Source organism: Protopterus annectens, chromosome 1.part1, assembly GCF_019279795.1.
Source record: "Protopterus annectens isolate FY-2018-M chromosome 1.part1, PAN1.0, whole genome shotgun sequence".
Taxonomy (NCBI): Eukaryota; Metazoa; Chordata; order Ceratodontiformes; family Protopteridae; genus Protopterus; species Protopterus annectens.
In genome coordinates, this window is record NC_056726.1 from 107,589,020 (window position 1) to 107,610,364 (window position 21,345).

A 21,345-nucleotide genomic window follows, 5' to 3' on the forward strand; every position below is an offset into this window, starting at 1 on the left:
CTCTTCTCCACCCACTCCACCCTGCCTATACCCTCTTCTTCACCTCTCTTCCACACTCACCATTACTCTGAACTGTTGATCCCAAGTATTTAAACTCATCCACCTTCACCAACTCTACTCCCTGCATCCTCACCATTCCTCTATCCTCCCTCTCATTCACACACATATATTCTGTCTTAGCCCTGCTGACCTTCATTCCTCTCCTCTCTAGAGCATATCTCCACCTCTCCAGGGTCTCCTCAACATGTTCCCTACTCTCACTACATATCACAATGTCATCTGCAAACATCATAGTCCACGAGGACTCCTGTCTGATCTCGTCTGTCAAGCTGTCTGTCACCACTACAAATAAGAAAGGGCTCAGAGCTGATCCTTGATGTAGTCCCACCTCCACCTTAAACGCATCTTTCACTCCCACTGCAGATCTCACCGCTGTCACACTACCCTTGTACATATCCTGTACCACTCTTACATACTTCTCTGCCACTCCTGACTTCCTCATGCAATACCACAACTCCTCTCTACACACCCTGTCATATACTTTCTCTAAGTCCACAAAGACACAATGCAACTCCTTCTGACCTTCTCTGTACTTCTTCATCAACACTCTCAGAGCAAACATCGCATGAAACCATACTGCTGCTCACTAATCATCACCTCCCTTCTTAACCTACCTTCTACTACTCTTTCCCATAATTTCATGCTGTGACTGATCAGTTTTTATCCCTCTGTAGTTACTACAGCTCTGCACATCACCCTTATTCTTAAAAATCAGTACCAAAACACTTTTTCTCCACCCCTCAGACATCCTCTCACTTTCCAAGATTTCATTAAACAATCTGGTTAAAAATTCCACTGCCATTTCTCCTAAACACCTGCAAGCTTTCACAGGTATGTCATCTGGACCAACAGTCTTTCCATTCTTCATCCTCTTCATAGCTATCCATACTTCCTCTTTGCCAATCCATTGGCCTTCCTGATTCACTAGCCCCACATCATCCAACCTTCTCTCTCTCTCATTCTCTTTATTCATCAGCCTCTCAAAGTACTCTTTCCATCTGTTCAACACACTCTCCACGCTTGTGAGTATGTTTTCCTCATTATCCTTTATAACCCTTACCTGCTGCATCTTTCCTAGCTCGGTCCCTCTGTCTAGCCAATCAGTACAGGTCCTTTTCTCCCTCCTTAGTGTCCATCCTTTCATACAACTCTCCATACGCCTTATCTTTAACCTTTCCCACCTTTCTCTTTGCCATGCACCTCATCTCCTTATACTCCTGTCTACTTTCTTCATCGATCTGACAATCCCACTTCTTCTTTGCCAACCTCTTTCTCTGTATACTCTCCTGTACTTCCTCATTCCACCACCAGGTCTCCTTGTCCTCCTTCCTCTGTCCAGATGTCACACCAAGCACCTTTCTAGCAGTCCCCCTTACTAGCTCTGCTGTAGCTACCCAGCTGTTCGGTAACTGTTCACTGCCACCCAGTGCCTGTCTTAACTCTTCTCTGAACTCCACCTCACAATCACCCTTTTTTCAATTTCCACCATTTGATCCTTGGTGCTGCCCTCACACTCCTCCTCCTCTTCTTGATCACCAACGTCATTCTACAGACAACCACTCTATGCTGCCTAACTACACTTTCCCCCATCACCACTTTACAGTCTCCAATCTCCTTCAAACTGGCCCTCCTGCATAAGATATAATCCACCTGTGTGCATCTCCCGCCACTCTTGTATGTCACCCTATGCTCCTCCCTCTTGTTAAAATACGTATTCACCACAGCCATGTGCATCCTTTTTGCAAAATCCCCTACCATCTGACCTTCGGCATTCCTTTCCTTAACACCATACCTACACCCATCACTTCCTCATTCCCTCCATCAACATGCCATTGAAATCTGCTCCAATCACCACTCTCACCCTTGGGTACAGCCATCACTTCATCCAACTCACTCCAAAATGTTTCTTTCTCATCCATCACACACCAAACTTGCGGGGCATATGCACTAACAACATTCATCATTACACCATCAGTTTCCAGCTTCATAAACATCACTCCATTTGACACTCTTTTCACCTCCAAAACACTCTTGGTATACTGTTCCTTCAGGATAACCCCTACCCCATTTCTCCTCCCATCCTCACCATGATAGAACAATTTGAACCCGCCTCCAATACACCTGGCCTTACTTCCCTTCCACCTGGTCTCTTGCACACACAATATATCAACCTTCCTTCTGCCCATCATATCATATGTACTAATTCTAAGATCTTCACATCTCAGAGAAAAGGGAATATCCTATGAAATGGCTATCCCATACTTAGTATATGTAAGTCCATTTTTTCAGCCATTCAGTCTCCACATTACTTGTTGTATGGTCTACATTTGCAGCACAAGTCTATGATCAACACCGACTGCCTTTATCCAAGAGGGGCACACAGGACAAAGGAATATCTTTTTACGATAATGAAATTTTACCCTTTTGGTTCCATTTTTATTTTCTTTTAGACTCACAGGGCTGCCCTTGTGGGCCATTTTAAGCTTACCTAATTCCCCCCATACGAGATTCAAACCCTGTACCTTGTGTCTGTGAGATAAACACTTAATTTACTTCTGTAAATGTATATTACATCATAGTCTCTTATTCTGTCAAAGTCTGAAGGTAATTGTAGGATATTTTAAAAGAGACCTTTATTATGTCTGAATTTGCCTGTGACTATGCGGGGCGTTATCCTTGATTCGATGAGATACATTATCTAAAAGATACCTGGCTCCATACATGCATAACTCCTGAATGATAAATATCCTGCCCCTCACTTTCCCCTGTTATTTCCAAGCACTATATCCTCAGTTATTGCTCTACAACGTCATTATTGCCCTCTACCTCTCATTCCTTCTATCTTAAAACATTATCTCACATTTTAATATTAAATCTCCGTTTCGTCCGTCCTATCCATTTTACCAAATTAATTTCCAAATACGTTTCATAGTTCTTTGCGTTCTGCTGTCATTAATTAAATAAATGCAGTAAATAAATAAACAGCACATCCAAACATGACCAATACACACACAGGGCAGAGTTTATACCGCATCAAATAACTCTGTTGGAGAAACGTGAGTGACACAATCATGACACCTGTAAAGTATTTCACCCTTACATTTTTGTCTCATGGCTCAAACTCGTATTTTAGTGTCATTTTCTTTCTCTCTCGCTAATATTCCCATAAACCTGTCAAACAAGCAACCATTTTGACAGGCATTGTTAAAATTCCACATGTAATGAGTATTTTTTCAGTCTAATCAAAAAGCCCAGCTACGTGCTAGGGATAACTTCCCACGACAGCCTCCTGGTCTTAGAAACTGACTACAAGATCCATAATGCATAGCGGACAGTAGCTATAACAACTCCAAACGCTTCAATAATGGCGTTGACACCATCCAGGGTATTTGCAGCTCTGATTCCTGCTGAAACATCCAGATCTGTGGGTGATCGGGAAAATGAGTTTGGAGTTGTTCAAAGTAGAACTGTCCGGAAACCTGGAGAGGATAGTTGCTCTGGAGTTCGAGAGGTGCAAGTACGTGGGACTGCAGAGCGTTCAATAGCTCCAGATCGAGCTCGGGTTTCTCTTCGTGTAAAAAGTAAAAAAGAAGTCGCCCAAGAAGCCAAAAACAGTGTGTCTAGGAGACTGGAGTATATCTTACAAGCTGTTCGACAACAAGGAATCCGGGTATGTTTGTGTTAAGAACTTAATAATACAGAACTGCTGTAAAATAATGAAAATCACAGTTGCTGATATGTGGCAAAGAGCATTTTATCGACTGAACTGTACCATTATTATTTTAGGTTTTGTTAACTTATTTACTTATTGAAGGGATTTTGAAAACAAAATAGTGTTTATAATTGCTGTACTAATAGATTTTTTTTTAGTAAATCTCCACTCACTATAGTTTATGACACTAATTTCTAAACCATCTTATATCACTGATTTTGGTATTGCAATGTGGAGTTGTAAATATGCAGTATTTTTTAATGCGATGTGTGACACCTAGCAGAGGTGTATCAGGTCATTCGTGGCTGGTCTGAAGCAACGGTGTGTATCTGTAATAATGGCATAGTTGGTGACATAAGTCATGAGTTGCAGAAGGCTCTGTCAAAAATAATCTAATAGGGCAAATTGTAGTAATGCATGTGTGTATATCCTGCAGACTGTTTTATGCTGATCAACTTGACTTGAGACTTCATAATGCTATCCCAATTTACTTTGTGTTTGAGAACCAGTAAGTCACTTTGCGTGTAGTTGTTGTTCATAAACCTGTCCATGAGTGTAGCACAATGTCCTTACATTCACCACTGCAGTATTCATTACTGATGGGATTCATTGTCGTGAACCCCGTCGTCCGGCCAGTCTGCCAAAGTCTACCATTGTTGTAAGGTACGCAGAATGTCACCTACACACTTTTCACGTAGTGTAGGGTATAAAGGTGATGTTTAGGCGTAGCATCCTCAGAACTTCTTTGCTGCCAGTCTGAACGTTGTTTTATCTATCAGTCTGTTTGCCTCCATCTGTTTTTTTGTTGTTTTCCCCTGTTTATTGGCTTTTTGGCAATTTCTCCTGTTTGCTGAAGCCCTCACCCTTGCAGATAAGTACACAGGAGGTGTTTTTGATGTTCTTTGTGTTTCACTGGTTGCAGTCATTACATTTGGGTTATCTGTTTGCAGGTAGCCCTCAGTCGGCCTGATTAACAAAGTCTTGGGTCCTGCATCGGTTGCTGTCCCTTCTTCCATGACATCAGGTCGTCAAGGGTATAAAATATGCAGCCGATGCCATTACATCAGTCTTTCTTGCCGTGTGGTGCCCAAAGCAGAAGCAGTTCGCAAGTGCTGGTCGGCCGACTTCTGAAATTTTCGTTTTCGAGTTTCAGAACAGAAGTCTTCAACTAAAGCTAAGTACCCCACTGGGGGAAACTTTTTCTTGCTCCTTACCGATGTCAGTAAACATTAATAATTGCATTACTTGTGAAAAGCAAATACCTCATAAAGATTTTCATTCGTACTGTATTCCTTGCCTAGGCTTTGACCACAATGTACCTTGCTATCGGTTTTGTGCTTTATTTAATCAGCACACTATCCATTGTCTGTATATTTTCACCTCTAATTAATTCAGTTCTCGGTTTAGTTATCCAGAAATGTCGCCGGTTAGCCATCCGACTACCGGGATTCCAAAAAACGCAATAAAGACAGAGACAGGCTGTCGAGGTCCAAAACTGCCGACGACGATTCTTCTAAGCCAGTCGCCAGTTCGCCGGTACTCAGTGAAGCGCTTTCGCAGTCCCTGATCCCCACTACTTCTGATTTGCAGGCCTCTACTGAGACCCATTTGGAGTCCGGTATGCCACGAGATGCTTCGACTATGGAACCCGCGGATGTCTCTACCTTAAATGGGTCCGAAGCCGCTGTGCAGGCACCGGCTTCTGAGGGTGTATTCAGGCCTACGGAATTGCATATTAAACCAACGCCTCCTTCTTTACTTAGGCCTAAATCTCGATCCATGCCTAAAAAACTGATGCCCAGGCCACATGCTTGGGCCTCTATACCTAAATCTAATAACTCTAATCAGGGGTAGCCAACCCCCCCCCCCCCTTCTAAGAGGCCAAGGACTGAAGTTGATTATGAATCTTCTGATTGGGATTCTGTTTTTTCTGATTCTTCTTATGATCTGGATTTGCCCTTATCTATTTATGAAGATTCTGATACAGAGGACTCCATTCCCTCTGCTTCTCCTACTGAGGATTTTTCTTTTGGGGAAACCTTACATACTGTAAGGGAGCATTCCCACTGAGAAATCCAGGATTTTTCTGATTCAAAAAAAGAGGCTTAGGGATTTCCTTCTATTACCTCAGCATAGGCATTCAGCTATTCCTCCTGTAGTAGACATGATTGATGATGCTTTTTCTGAATCTAGTTTGGCCCCTGATTCCCTGCCTCCTGCTCCCAGAAAACCTGACAGATACTACAGAGTCCCTGAGTTCCACAAGTTCCTTTTTTAAAAATCCTATTGCAGATCCAGAGACTGTTTCACAGGGGCCCAAGGGCATTAAGGCTTCTACTGCTAAAAATCCTACCCCTTCTGATAGAGACTCCAGGATGCTGGATAGATGGGGTAAGAAGGTTTACACTTCTGCAACCTTGGCCATTAGGGCTTTAAACTGCCAGTTTCATATATTAAGGTATCAGCAACATGTTATTGGACTGCTTAAACAGAAAATGATGTTGATTCCTGACTGTGTGGAAAATAAAGAATTACAGGATTTAATGCATTCTGCTGAACAAGTTGGAAAACATACTTTGCAATGTGGTTTTGATTCATTAGAGGCCTCTTGCAGGGCTTCTGTTACTGGGTCTGTGCTCAGAAGGCATGCTTGGCTTAAGGAGCAATCTTTGCCTGATCATGTTAAAGCTAGATTGTTGGATACTCCTTTAAATCAGGACCGCCTGTTTGGCAACAAGGCGGAGGAAGGTCTTAAAAAGATGGAAGATGAAACTAAATCTATGCAAACTGTTAAAGATTTTTTACTAGTTCAGCCTCCTAGATTTAGTAGGCACTGGCTCTCTAAGAATTGCTCCTTTCCTGCCCCTTCCAGGTCTTTTCAAGCCAAACCCAGACACAGCAAAAACCTCAGGTTTCAGTCCCAGGGGACACACAGAACTAAGCAGTGGGTGGCCTCCACTTCCAGATCTGGGAATAAGAAGACTCCCCCTATGGTAAACTGTCTCAATGACTTTCTTTTAAAATTTCCAAGCACTTATCAACTGACTGCCCCTTTGGGGGAAAACATTGCTCTTCATGTAAAGAATTGGGAACTCATTACCCAGGACAAATGGGTTTTAAATATAGTGTCCCAGGGATACAGATTTCACTTCTACACATTGCCAACACCAAGCGGGTGGCCGGACCTACCCCCAAATCAGTGGGCATAGGCCCAAAAACAAGTACTTTCTCTCTTAAGCATGGGGGCTATTCAGCTGGTACCAGAAGAGGAAAAGGGACAAGGTTTCTACTCGAGACTTTTCCTGGTACCCAGAAAAGACAATTCATGGCGTCCTGTACTGGACCTTTCTACTCTAAACACCTTTTTGGAGATTCCAGAATTCAAGATGGTGACTCTTCACCAATTACTTCCTATGCTCGGCAAAGATGCATGGTTGGCAACACTAGGTTTGAAAGAAGCATACCTGCACATCCCAATCAGGGAATCTTGCAGAAGATACCTACACTTCAAAGCTATCAGTTCTCTGCACTGCCCTTTGGCTTATCTACTGTGCCCAGGGTATTCACAAAGTGCCTAGCTCCAATTATTGCATTTTACAGGCAAAGAAATATTCAAATATACCCATACCTGGATGATTGTCTAATTCAGGCAGAAAGCCAGGGCATACTTTTGAATCATCTGGCCTTTGTACAAAGGGTTCTAACTTGTCTGGGGTACACCATAAACGAAAATAAATCACACCTGGTACCCTGTCAACAAGTTATATTCCTAGGAGCAAGCTTGAATACAACTTCCCAGATGGCTTACCTCGCAAAAACCCTGCTATCTGCAAGACAAATACTGTATGCCTTGGGGTTCATGGCCTCCTGCATTCTTCTAATTCCATATGCAAGGCTGCATATGAGGAAACTACAGTGTTATCTAAAAAGCCTATGGTGTCAACATTCTCAGGACCTAGAAACAATGATTCCTATCATACCTTGCCTACGCCTAGAGTTCGTTTGGTGGGCAGAGGCATGCCACCAAAACAAGGAACTACCTTTCACACCACCCCCTGCCGCCCAAACCCTAACAACAGATGCATCAGACTGTGCATGGGGGGCTCACCTGGCAGGGAAGTGCATTCAGGGCAAATGGAACCCAAGTCAAATGCACCTGCATATCAATCAAAAAGAAATGTTAGCTGTACAGAATGCTGTGACAGCCTTCAAGGACCACATTCTTCCAGGACAACTAATGGTAAAGACAGATAACACCACTGTTATGTGGTACATAAACAAGCAGGGGGGTACGCATTCTTACCCCCTCTGCAGACAAGCCATGGCATTGTGGAACACAGCCTTGAGCTACCAAGTGCACCTACAAGCTCAATTCCTGCCAGGAAAGTTAAATAGACTGGTAGACGGACTCCCCAGAAACAAGCCTGGAAAGTGGATGCTCTGTCCTTCAGCTGGAAAACCTATCAGTCTATGCCTTCCCCCCTCTGCCTCTGTTCTCCAAAGTACTACTAAAAATCAAACCGGACAAACCAAGGATGATTTTGATTACTCCAGACAGGCCACGCCAACACTGGTACCCCCTCCTGCGCAGTGTGTCACGGTTATCTCCATGGCACCTGCCTCAGACTTCTTCCCTGTTGTCTCAGCAGGAGAACCAGATTCTGCACCCTCAGCTTCTATCACTGAACCTTGCAGTCTGGCTGATTACTTAATCTCTCCTTTACCATCCCTCAGCAAACCTGTGATAGATATCATTTTAGAGGCAAGGAGGCCTAGTACTAGAAAATCTTATGCTGAAAAATGGAAAAGATTCTGTGCCTGGAACCAATATCAAGGGATGAGCATAACAGTGCCCAATTTACCTCAGATTTTACAATACTTAACTGAGATACTTCACAAGGGCCTGTCTTTTTCCTCCATTAAAATCCATGCCTCAGCCATTTCAGCTCATTATAACACAGATCCTCCCCTCTTCTCTCATCCACTGCTCAAGCAGTAGCAGTTCCTCAGAGGGCCAGCCATTTGAGACCACCCAGGAGAGCTCCAACCCCAGCCTGGGACCTTAACTTTGTCTTGGAGAAACTCACTCTACCTCCTTTCAAGCCAGCTGCTACTGCAGACTTAAATTTTTCTTTGTTGGAAAACAGCTTTACTTTTAGCAATCACTTCAGCTAGAAGGGTATCTGAATTACAGGCCCCTATGGCAGTGGTAATCTTTCATGCGGACAAGGTGTCCCTCCGAACCAATCCATCCTTCTTGCCCAAGGTGGTATCCAGTGTGGCTCCTAATCAGTCTATTCTTTGCCAACCTTCTTTCCCAATCCACAGAATAAAGGGGAATGGATGCTGCATTCCTTAGATGTGCACAGACAACTTAGATTCTACTTGAACAGGACTAAACCTCAAAGGAAATCTGAACAACTGCTGGTGGCATTTTCTGAAGGGGCAGAAGGGAAGGCTATTTCAAAGCAAACCATTTCTAAATGGATAAGCCATTGCATTCATTTCTGCTATAAGCACCATGGAAAACCTATCACCCAGGGGATCAGACCTCACTCCACCAGGGCTGCATCTACCTCTACAGCCTTTCTCAAAGGCTTCCCTGCTAGCGACATCCTAGAAGCTGCTACCTGGAGTTCTGTACATACTTTCACCATGCATTATCATTTGCCAATTTTCTCTAAATCCAGAGCTGGCTTTGCCACTGCAGTCTTGCAGGGCCTTATAGCTGGCCCTAATGCTATCTAAATTCCTCCTCCCAACCATAGCTTTGGGAATCTACCCAAATGTAATGACTGCAACAGTGAAACATGAAGAACATAGAACAGTTGTATACACTTACCATAAATGTAGATGTTCGAGTGTATTCACTGTTGCAGTCCTGGTTACCCTCCCTCCAGCCCCCTAACTTCTTTTGGCCCCTCCAGCCCCCTAACCTCTTTTGGCTATACCTCTACTTTTACTATGCTTAAAAGCCTTTTTGGTGTATTTGCTTTTTTGTTGGAGATATATCTTTGTACTTTTATATTTAATTGCTTCCCATTAGGGGGGCATCTGACATCTGGGGCAAGAAAAACTGATGTAATGGCATTGGCTGCATGTTTTATACCCCTGACAACCTGACGTCATAGAAGAAGGGACAGTAACCGACGCAGGAGCCAAGACTTTGTTAATCAGACCGACTGAGGGCTACCTGCAAGCAGATAACCCAAATGGGTGGGAGGTTGGCAAAATGGGTAAGATGATTGCCTTACAGGCATGAGGTGCAGGTTTTGGTTCTCAGATGGGGTAATTGGCTAGGCTTAAAATGGACCACAAGGGCAGTTAGGTTCATAGGTTCACACTAGGCTATGTAATGACTGCAACAGTGAATACAGTCGAACATCTACATTTATGGTAAGTGTACACAACTGTACTTTCTTTTCTTTTTTTTTTGTGCTGTTTGGGGGGGGGGTTAATGTCTTCCAGGAAGGATAAATGCTAGTGTGGAAGACAGATTCCCCATAAAGACCGCCACGATAAGTGCTTTTTTTGTCTAGGAGCTTCTCACGACTATATGTCTTGTTCTAGTTGTCAGGCATTTGTCCTAAAAACACTTCGTAGTAGGCTTTCTTCCCTTTCCGTGTATCTTGAGAACCAGGACCTTAAGCTGCTTGCTAAAGATATTATGGATGGATCTTCCTGCTCCGAGGGTCAGCTGTCAGGGAAGAAGAATGTGAAAGGGTAAGACCTAAATCTTCTGCTGTCCAGCCTCTGTCGGAGGTTTCTCTCAAGGTTATTACAAACCCAGAGACTCGCCTGGTTGTATTGTTGGATTCCTCTGCCATGTCCAGATTAGAGGCCGGTGAGGATCTGATGGGCAGTATGTCCGAAGAAGCTTTGCAGGCATCCATTTCAGGGGGAACCACGGTTGATTGTTTCTGAGGGGTCTAGGGGGGGTTCTGCAGTTTCTTGTTAGGGAAGAAGTTCCTACTATGGTTGTAGACTGCTGTCCTGAGTCAGGACCCACTCAGTTTTGTAGGACGTATGTCCCCTTAAAAAAGAAACTGAAAACTAGACCTGTTTCTTCTGCTCCTAGGGATCCACAAAGTGAGTAGTATGCCTTTACTCAGGGTGTTATTTAATGCTTTACTGTCATTAAGACCTCCTCAGAGAGTTTCAGTTCCTGCTCTTCCTTGGTCATCTTCTTCATGTAAAAGGCCCAGGGAATTAAATTCGCCTGAGAAAGAGTTGGATTCTGGTGAAGACTCCCTTACTTATTCTTCCCTCCTCAGGGAGTTTCAGTTCCTGCTCTTCCTTGGTCATCTTCTTCAACTAAAAGGTCTAGGGAATTAAATTCTTCTGAGGAAGAGTTCGATTCTGGTGAAGACTCCATTGCTTATTCTTCCCAGATTCTTTCTCCTTTAGACTACAGGTCTGAGGAGGAGGGTTCTAATAGTCCAGATACTCCTTTGGAGGAAATGTCCGTTGGGGAAACCAAATCTCTTTGATGATGGAATTTTTTAAGTGGGATTGTGCCCAGATCTCTGATATCCATAAGCGTTACTATGAGTTACTGCAGATGGAATCTCATAAACCTGCATCTATTCCTCCTGTCTTGGCTGCTTTACTAGATGTTTTTTCTAATGCCTTTAAAGCATCTGAATCTCTGCCCCCTGCTCCCAAGAAGTCTGATAGGTTTTATAGGCTGCCTGAGGACTGTTCCTTTCTGTTCAAATGTCCTGCTGCTGACCCCCACTCTGGTGTCTGTAGCCTCTGATAAGCTGTCTCAGTTGCTTCCTTCATCCAAGTTACTGCCTTCCAACAAGGACAGCAGAACCATGGACAGGTTGGGTAAGAAGGTTTATACTTCGGCTACCCTAGCTTTTAGGGCTGTTAATTATCAGACCCATATGTCTAGGTATGTGTTGGCTCTTCTTTCTCAGGCTTGTCAGTATATTTCTGATCTTCCAGGCTCTGAGAGTAAATCTTCTGTTCTTTCATCACTAGGGACTTCCTCTCAAGTAGTTTGTCATTCTGTCAGATATAGCTATGATGCAGTGGATGCCTTTTCTAGGACTGCTGCTTTTGGTTCAGTAGTGAGGAGGTATGCTTGGCTTAAGTTTCAACCTTTACCCAATGATAGTAAGGCTAAGTTGCTGGATGCTCCTCAGGATACTAAACTTTTGTTTGGTGAAGCAGCTGCTGGTTTAAGTCTCTTCAGGACAAGAGGAAGGCCTTGCAGGAGCTTAAACATGTCTTTGTTTCTCCTGTGCCTAAATTTCAGAGACACTACCCATCTAAGCCAGCCTTTGTTCGTAGGCAATCTCATCCTCCTGCTAAAGGTAAAAAGGGTGGTAAATGGGCTCTTCCTGCTAAGGCCACTCAGACTGCAGGGATTCTAAAGCCTTCCTTTCCTGACAAACCAGGGTGCTGTCTGACTATCCACCTGTTCCCAGCCACATTTCTCTTTCTCTTTGGCTTCGAATCACCCAGGATTCTTGGGTTCTGTTGATCATTCGTCAGGGGTACTTCATGGTATGGAATTCCCATCCTCCATTTATGGACATTCCTCCGCCTCCTCATCCTCGAGAAAAACTTACTTTTTTCGCAGAGGTTCTTTAAGATCTCTTGTCTCAGGGTACTATTCAAAGGTGCCTGTGTCCCGAAGGGGTAAGGGGTTTTATTCAAGAATGTTTCCAGTGCCCAGAAAATAAGGTACTTAGAGACTGATTCCAGACTTCTGGCATCTAAACACGTTTCTGAAGGTGCCTTTCCTTTGGATGTTGTCCCTTCAGACCCTTTTTTTTCTTCTCTTGCTAACTCGGGCCTTTTTGGTGTCTCTGGATCTCAAGGATGTTTATCTCCATATTCTGATCCATCCTCTTTTCACAAGATTTTTGCATTTCTCTGTTGCTTCCTGGCATTTTAAATTCTGTGCTTTGCCCTTTGGCCTTTCTACTGCCCCAAGGGTGTTCACCAAATGCCTTGCTCCTGTGATTGCTTTTTGCAGGCTTCAGGGGATCCAAATATTTCCTTATTTGGACAACCTGCTGATTTAGGCATCCTCTCCAGAGGTCCTTTTGCACAATCTTCATTTTACCATTTCTCTTTTTCAAAAGTCTGGGGTTCATGATAAACTCCAAAAAGTCTTCTCTGATTCCTCCTCAGGGTCATGTTATTCTGGGTTGCAGGATTCAGACTGTGCCAATGCTGGCATCCCTGCCTCCTCTAAAGACCCTAAGTCTTATTTCTCACTTTCAAACTCTTTGCTTCACAGGAATGTGTTTCTGGACATTGTTCACTAGTGGGGTACTCTTCAAGTAAATCTATTTGCCTTCCCTCTGAACAAACAACTTCCTCTGTTTTGTGCCAGAGTCCTAGGTTCTCTGGTATGGAAGGTGGACACCCTCTCATTTTCTTGGAAGGGGATGTTTCTTTATGCATTCCCTCCCCTTCCACTCATTCTGAGAGTCCTGTTCAAGGTTCAACAGGATGCTCCCAAAATCCTGTTGTTGACTCATTTTTGGCCCCGACAGCACTGGTTTCCTCTACGTCTGCATCTAGCCAAGGGCAGTCATCACAAGTTACCTCACATGGTGGATCTACTCACACAAGACAAGGGATCTTTCATCCATCCCCACCTGTCCACACTTCAGCTGACATTGTGGATGATAGGGTTTTGATCCCTCATAGACACCTTTTTTTCTGAGGATGTGCTGCAGGTCCTGCAGGAGGCCAAGAAACCTACTACTAGAAATCCTACTTATCTAAATGGAAGAAGTTTTCTATTTGGTGTCTTTCTTGTGACCTGGACCCACTTAACTGTGAATGTTTCTTTGGTTCTGTCTGATTTGTGTGAGTTGCTCAATGCTGGTTTGGCCTATTCTTCTATTAAGGCCCTCTTGTTGGTTCTTTCTGCTTGTCTGCCTTTAACTCTCCCATTAGCCTCTAGATTTGTGGCTAAGAAGTTTCTTAAAGGCATCCTTAATATTAAACCTTCCAGGAAGTCTGTTCCTCCTCCCTGGGATTATAATTTCATTCTGGAGAAACTGACTCTGGCTCTTTTTTTGAGCCTGCGGTTTCAGCTTTCTTGCAGTATTGTTCTTGGAAGACAGTTCTTTTGTTAGCTCTTACTTCTGCCAAATGGTGTCTGAGTTGCAAGCCCTTATGGCTTGTCTATCTTTTTTGATTTTTCAAGAGTACACGGTGTCCTTGCATACTAATCCTTCTCTTATGCCCAAGGTGTTGTCCCTTAACCAATCTATTAATTTGCCTGCTTTTTTCCCCCTCTGCAATTGGACAGTGAGAGGGTGCTGCATATCTTAGATGTGCATAGACAGCTCAGATTTTATTTCGATAAGACTAAAGCTGTCAGAAAATCTGATCCGTTGTTTGTTTCCTTTTATCCTAGGTTGTTAGAATTGGCTGTTTCCAAGCAAACTGTTTCAACTTGGATTTCACTTTTCATGGCAAGAGCCTTCCTTCTTCTGTAAAGGCTCATTCTACTAGAGCTGTGGCTTCTGCTGGTGCTTTTTTTCAAGGGTTCATACACTACCTCTGTTCTTGAAGCGATTACCTGGATGTCTGTGCATACCTTTACCAAACATTGCAAGTTGGATGGTATCTCCAGAACTAAAGCTGGTTTTGCTTATGCCATTCTTCATGGCTTCTTACACCCACTCCCACTGGGAACCCCTCGGTGAGGCCAAACACTGTTCGTACTTGAGTCACTGGGTCCTTGTACATAGCCTGTACTAATTCTACCAATGTTTCTGGGACTTCAAACTACCACAGTACTGCCCAGATCAGCTTTCTTGGGACCTTGTCATATGCTTTCTTCAAGTCTAGGAAAGCCCAGTTTGACTCTCTCCTCTTCTCTAGTTTCTTCTCAAGTATCTGACTCAATGCAAACATCGGGTCAATTGTGCTGCATCCTGATCTGAATCCGAACTGTTCATCTCCCATCTTACATTGTACTATTCTGCGTATCCGTTTATCAATCACCCTCTCCAGAACTTTCATGCAATGTGGTAGGAGTTTGATTCCTCTGTACTGTCCACAGTTGTGGATGTCCCCTTTGTTCTTGTACACTGGCACGAGTATGCTTATTCTCCAGTCACCTGGGATATGCCTTTCTCTCCACACTGCAATTAGTACCCCCAGGAGCCATTTCTCCCCTAGTTCGCCCAGCATCTTTATCATATCTGCTGTGACCTCATCTGAGCCTGCTGCTTTCCCTGACTTAATTTTCCTTAGTGTTGCTCTTACTTCTTCTAAGCTGGGCTCCTCTTCTACTTTCATTGTAGGCTGATTCTGGGGCAGTACCGCTTCTGTGGGGTTTTCTTCATTCAGAAGCTGCTGGAAATACTCCTTCCATCTGCCTTTGATGTCCTGTGGACTGGTAAGCAGGTTGTTGCTGGAATCCCTTATGAAGGGTGTCTGACTATCTTCTTTAACTTTCTGTCTTTGCCTTGCAACCTGGTATAGCTTCTTTGTGCCCCTTACTAAGTCACTTTCCAGAAGCTGATAGAGTGCCTCTGATGCCCTATTCTTTGCTATTGCAACTTCTTTCTTAGTTTCTTTGTTAGCCAACCAGTAGTCCTTCCTAGCTTGGTCAGTCTTTTCAATCTCCCACTTCTTCCTGCACTCCTTCTTTCTTTTGATTACTTCCTGCACTTCTGCATTCCACCACCAGCTTTCCTTATGTACCTTATTTCCATACCTGGCTCGGCCACATATCTTTTCTATAGTCCTAACACATGCTGTTTTTAGGCGCTGCCACTCTTCTTCAACTCCACCTATTTCCTCCTCTTCTTGGGGTGCTCCTTGAACTGCTGTACTTTCTCTCCAGTCAACTTCCAGGTCTTCAGCCTGGTCTCTGTTGACCTTAGAGCCTTCTCTGACCACTGCTTGCAGCTGATTGTGGCAACTACTGGTTTATGCTGTGAACCGACTGTTTCACTGGGGATGACTTTGCAATCATGGATTCTACCCCAGTGCCTTTTCCTTACTAGGAGGAAGTCTACCTGAGTTGCATGTTGGCTACTCTTGTATGTGATCTTGTGACTGTCTCTCTTTCTGAGCCATGTGTTGGCTACTATCAAGCCATTTGCCAGATAGAAGTCTAGCATGGCTTCTCCTTCTTTATTCCTATTGCTCCACCCATGTGGACCCAGGCAGTCCTCATATCCTGTTCTGTCTGTCCCGATATGTGCATTTAAGTCACTCATTATCAACACCAATTCATGTTGTCCTGCTTTATCTAGTAGGTCTTGCAACTGCTGTCTGAATGCACTCTTTTCCTCACTATCACAACCCTGCTGTGGGGCATAGGCTGAGATTATAAATACTGTCCTATCATTACACTGGAGTCTGATTGCCATGAGTCTGTCATTAATTCTGATGATATCCCTCACTGACTTCTGAAGCCTCTGTCTCACCACAATTCCTACACCATTTCTAGCCTGTCCACCACCTGAGTAGTAGAGTCTGGATCCCAAGCCAAGTGGCTTTGTTGCACTGCCCTTCCATCTCGTCTCTTGGATACATAGGATGTCCAGCCTCCTCTGTATCATCATGTCATCCACTTCTAAGCTGCATCCTGTCAGTGAACCTGCATTAAGCGTAGCAATTCTCATTTCATGTTTGGCAAGTTGGTTGGTTTTATGTCCAGCTTTCACTCAACAGAGCTATCCCAGGTAACCCAGGCTGGGCAACTAGACACCGGCCAGCTAGTAGCCTATTGACCCAGGGCTGCTGGGCTTTTATGGCAGGCACACACTGGCCAATAGGGGCACATATACCCCTCCCACCATTAGCATGGGTCCCTGGCGTGGGTCAGAGAGTAGGCCGGGTCCTCAATCCACTTATCACCGATAACTACCCATGCCCATTTTTTTGGTGACAGTCAACATGACCAAATCACCTAGAGCCATATTTTACACCGTCGAGTGGCTAGCCGTACCACGGCACGCAGTTTGTGATCTGTGTTCTCCTATCTTGAGGATACTGTGCACCACAATAGATGCCCAAAGCGGTTGGTCTTTTTACAACTCTTCCCCCCCATTGGGCACCATGGAGAGTCTGTGCTGCTGCCCACAGCTCCATTCATTGGTGAGTTTGAGATGGAAACACTCAGCATGTTTTTCGGACATGGGAGAAACCCCACAGAGAGAACATGCAAACTCCAAACAGGCATTAGTCGGAGGTCAGGATCAAACCTTGTACCTTGTGCATTGGAGGTGAAGACCTTAACCACTAAGCCATTTGGTCTCTTCATGTTTCATGTCTCTTCAAATGTTTAACAGTCAACTGCTTTTTGTTCAATTTTCTAACTCCCTTCCCCGAATGATTTGTAGTCAGAGTCCAAGATGAGATGGACACTCCATCTCATTGTTATTTATTAAGATGAGGTGGTTCAGTGTGTTGAACTGGATTCCAGAAAATTTATGCCAGGTCTTTAGGTGTTTCTTGGATATTTAAATGACAAATATGAAATTCCAGGCACAGTGAAAGCCAACTCCAAAACCCAAAAGACACCAAAACACCTAGGTACCAAAGAATTTTATTTTGAACACTTTTTTATTATCTAAAATGCTAAGACATTCTTCAAAATAAAAATCTCATGAATCATAGTACTTAAATATGCATGCTCATCATTAAAACTTGCTAATAGACAAATGCACACTATAATACAAACAACTCATACAAGTGTTAGAACATATTAATCTTATCCATGCATATGTTATTAAAACTGCTTTCTTAAATATAACCTACATATATATATATACGCTAAAATAACATATTAGTATTTTTGTAATATTATATATTGTAAATGTTTTACATTTTATAAGTTGTATTTCTTTAAAAAATATTTAATGTTAAGTTTGGAAACTTATATGCATTTAATTCTGTTTGCCCATTTGGTTTGTCTGACTTCTAACAAATGCACACTACAGTACAAACAACTCATACAAGTGTTAGAACATATTAATCTTATCTGTGCATATGCTGTTAAAATAAAGCCTACAGACCTATACGCTAAAATAATATATTAGTATTTTTTTAATATTATAAGTTATAAATGTTTTACATTTTATAAATTGTTTTTCTTCAGAAACGTGTAATGTTTATTAACTCATTCAAGCCAAGAAACTTATCTGCATTTAATTCTGTTTGAGCATTTGGTTTCTCTAACTTCTAAGTTATTCTTATAATTACCCCCCTCAATAGTAACATGGTTTGTAATTAATAACCGAAATATGTAAGTTGTGCACTAGAATTCATGAAAGTCTCTATTCTATTAAGAACAAGGATATTAATAGTGCCGTTTTTTAAACATACTCTCCATTTTCCAATGTCAAATCAAGGCAAACAGAAATTTTATTTTTGGTTATTGATCATGAACAGTGTGAGGCAGCCACACTGGCGCAGCGGTTGCATTGTCTCCTCACAGCAACAGGTTCCCCAGTTTGATTCTTGGTTGGAGTGTCTTCTCTGTGGAGTCTGCATGTCCTCCCTGTGTTTGCATGGGTTTCCTCCAAGTGCTCTGTTTTCCTCCCACATTCCAAAGACATGTAATAGGTGGATTGGACACTCTAAATTGGCCATAGGTGCAAGTGCATGCACAAGCGAGTGGTATGGATGAAATACTGTGGCAGGGCTAGCCACCCAGTGGTGTAAACCTTAGCCTGTGTAATTATATCTTTTATGTACGTTTGTGCTTTTTTTCCATGTTGTAGCCCGAAACATTATCTGTTTGCATTTTTTTTTGTAGTTTGTTCTAGGATCTTAGTCTTGTAGTTTCATCTGCAGTTATGGAAAGATTGTGTTTTACTGCAAGATATTTGCATTGTTCTTGCATTATACTGCACTTCTGTGTCCATAAGTAAAATTACTTGTAAACTAGACATTTGTATTTTGACTCTTGTCTGGGGCCTTAATCTTGTAGTTTCATTCACAGATGTGGAAGAATGGTGAATTACTGCCAGATGTAAGCCTCATTTTGTCATTTATTACAGCATTTGTTGCATAAAAGGCATTACTGGTAAATGTCTACATAGACTGATGTCTTAGTCTGTGATGGGATTGCAGTAGTGGCGGTACTGTGAATTCTGCTCCAGGATTTGTGCTTCATTACTTCTACAGCTGTTTATATTCCAGTTCTGCTGCTTGAATCTTGTATTCTGCTTATCATTTACCTGCTTGAACTTGAATTTCAGTGCCTTTCTGTTTACTTTGCTGCTGTTTTTCTCCTGTTTGTGTCTGCCCCAGCCCCCACTGAGACATTAAGCTAAGTTTCTGAAATTCTAACCGTTAGACTAGAGCTCCAATATTGACTTTATTTGATTGGAGCCCTCTCTGAGAAATTTACATCACACACTTTTCCTGTTGTACTTTTTAAAAGGCTGTGCCTCTGGCTTCTGCCTCTTATGGTAATCTGACTTACAAAGTCCTTGCATTCCCTCTTTCATTGTTGATCTGTTCTGTAAACTATTTAAGTACTTTTCCCATCCATTGTTTTCTGTATATTCTTAGTACTAAGTGCCCACTCAGCAAACCCGTATTGCCATTTAGTAAATTTTATCTATTAAAACTACCCTTAGAACTGAAATCTCTAAAGCAGAGTGGCTAAAACAAAGCAATTGAGTGGAGACAAACTTAGAGCAGCTAGTTTGCATGTTAAACAGCACTTCTGTCTAATCCGAATACAGTCTAACCTAGTCTAGTGCCAAACCCCAGAGACTACCCAAAGAGACCTCTGTATAACCCAGTCCATAACCTGCATTATCGCACTCAAATACAGGTGCGGACAACAAGGATATGCAATTTCTAAATATTTCTGTATCCAGCTTGGTAGATATAGGATCCTGAGACAATGTAGAAATGATCTCATGTTCACAGATAACCATTTAATCCATAAAGAAACAAATACTGTGTGCGAGAGATGCACATACACAACTTCACTTGAGGCAAATGTCTTGCATACATAGTTATTAAAAAACACACATAGTGTCCATCACACACACAGAACAACTTATTCTGAGGCACTAAAAAGCAAACTTCCCAAATCTTAAAGACCTCCTAACCTATAAATGGCAATGCCTATCCTCAGCAATCTCTAAAGCACACACAAAAAGCAATCTCTAAAGCACTCACAAAAGCAACACCAAACACCACACATATGCCTAAACCCAGTGGAGCCCAAAGAGCAAAGCCCATAAGGCAAGCAAACATTGTTAAAAAAAAAAATATATATATATATATATATATATATATATATATATATATTTGCACCCCCCCCCCCCCCGAAAAAAAATCACTTTCCAGACATTCTGATGTGGACACAATTACTTATACCAGAAGGAAATTACTGGAAATTAAACAATTACTAGAACAAGCTGCTGGCTTAAATCTCTATTGCCCGCAGAGTACTCAGAACCTACATCACTTGCAGAAATCCTTGATCTCTGCATTTTAAAAAGGAGTGCCATCAGAGCTCTGAAAATTCACAGGGATGTTTCTGGAATTCCCAAGAGCAGCTACAAAAGAAAAAGATGTGAAATAACTGGAAGGAGAGGCTGTAGAGGTGGAGCTGCTGCTAAACTGAATAGAAACCCCCCACAGGCCTGTGTTACATTCAGTATTACTTGCAAATGTCTGCTCACTGGATAATAAGATGGACTATCTGAGAATGGAGCTCACAAAAAATAAGGTGAGGGGCAGTTGTTTGTTCATTTTCTCTGAAACTTGGCTGCATAGTAACATTTGTGATAATGCTGTGAGCCTAGATGGGCTAATTCTTTTTAGAGAAAGATGTAAAGCACAGAGTGGTAAAGCTAAAGGTGGTGGTGTATGAATCTATGCTAATAACAGATGGTGCAAAGATGTAAGCTGATTCAATCATACTGCTCCGAAGATGGGAAATCAGTGGGATATTTGTCACAGCAGTGTACATCCCACCTAGTGCCAACACCACTGAAGCAAAAAACTCCATAATATTATCTGTGAGCTACAAAGCAGAAACAGGAGTTGCACATGTAATAGTGGATGATTTCAACAGAGCTGAGCTTAAGGAGGTGTTGCCCTATTTTTATCAGTATGTGGATTTCCCCACCAGAGGGGAAAATACCTTAGACAAAGCTTACTGCAATAATAAAGGAGCCAGCCTTTAAAGCTTTGAAGCACCCCAACATAGGCAGCTCTGATCACACTGCCATCCTGCTTCTGCCTACCTGTAAGACAGCTTTGATCTGAGAAAAAACAACAACTAAACAGATCAGAGTCTGGCAGGAGGCTTCCATTAATTGCCTTCAGGACTGTTTCAATACCACCTGCTGGGAGCTCTTCAAAGAAGCGGCTATGCAAAACCTCCAGTTAGACATAGACATCTATACTGAATCAGTTCTTGCCTACATAAATAAATACAATAATAAATGCTACACGCTCTAGGGACCTAAACCTTGTCACCACGATAAACAGGACATGCTGGAGGGATAGATTCCTGTCCCAGAGACTTCCCATACTCTGGAACAGGCTACCCATCTATGTCAAGCAAAGTTCTTCATTAGCACTCTTCAAGAAAAATCTTG

At 42.7% G+C, this 21,345-nt stretch overlaps 1 protein-coding gene across 1 annotated transcript in view; it reads left to right on the forward strand.

Annotated features, from left to right (window-relative positions):
- Positions 1-3,381: 3,381 nt before the first annotated feature.
- IRAK1BP1 (interleukin 1 receptor associated kinase 1 binding protein 1) overlaps positions 3,382-21,345 on the forward strand; it is a 248,032-nt gene continuing 230,068 nt past the window's right edge. Inside the window, exon 1 of the mRNA XM_044073630.1 lies at positions 3,382-3,730. Coding sequence (XP_043929565.1) covers positions 3,425-3,730 — 306 coding nt within the window. The 5' untranslated portion in view covers positions 3,382-3,424. The remainder of the gene's footprint in view (positions 3,731-21,345) is intronic.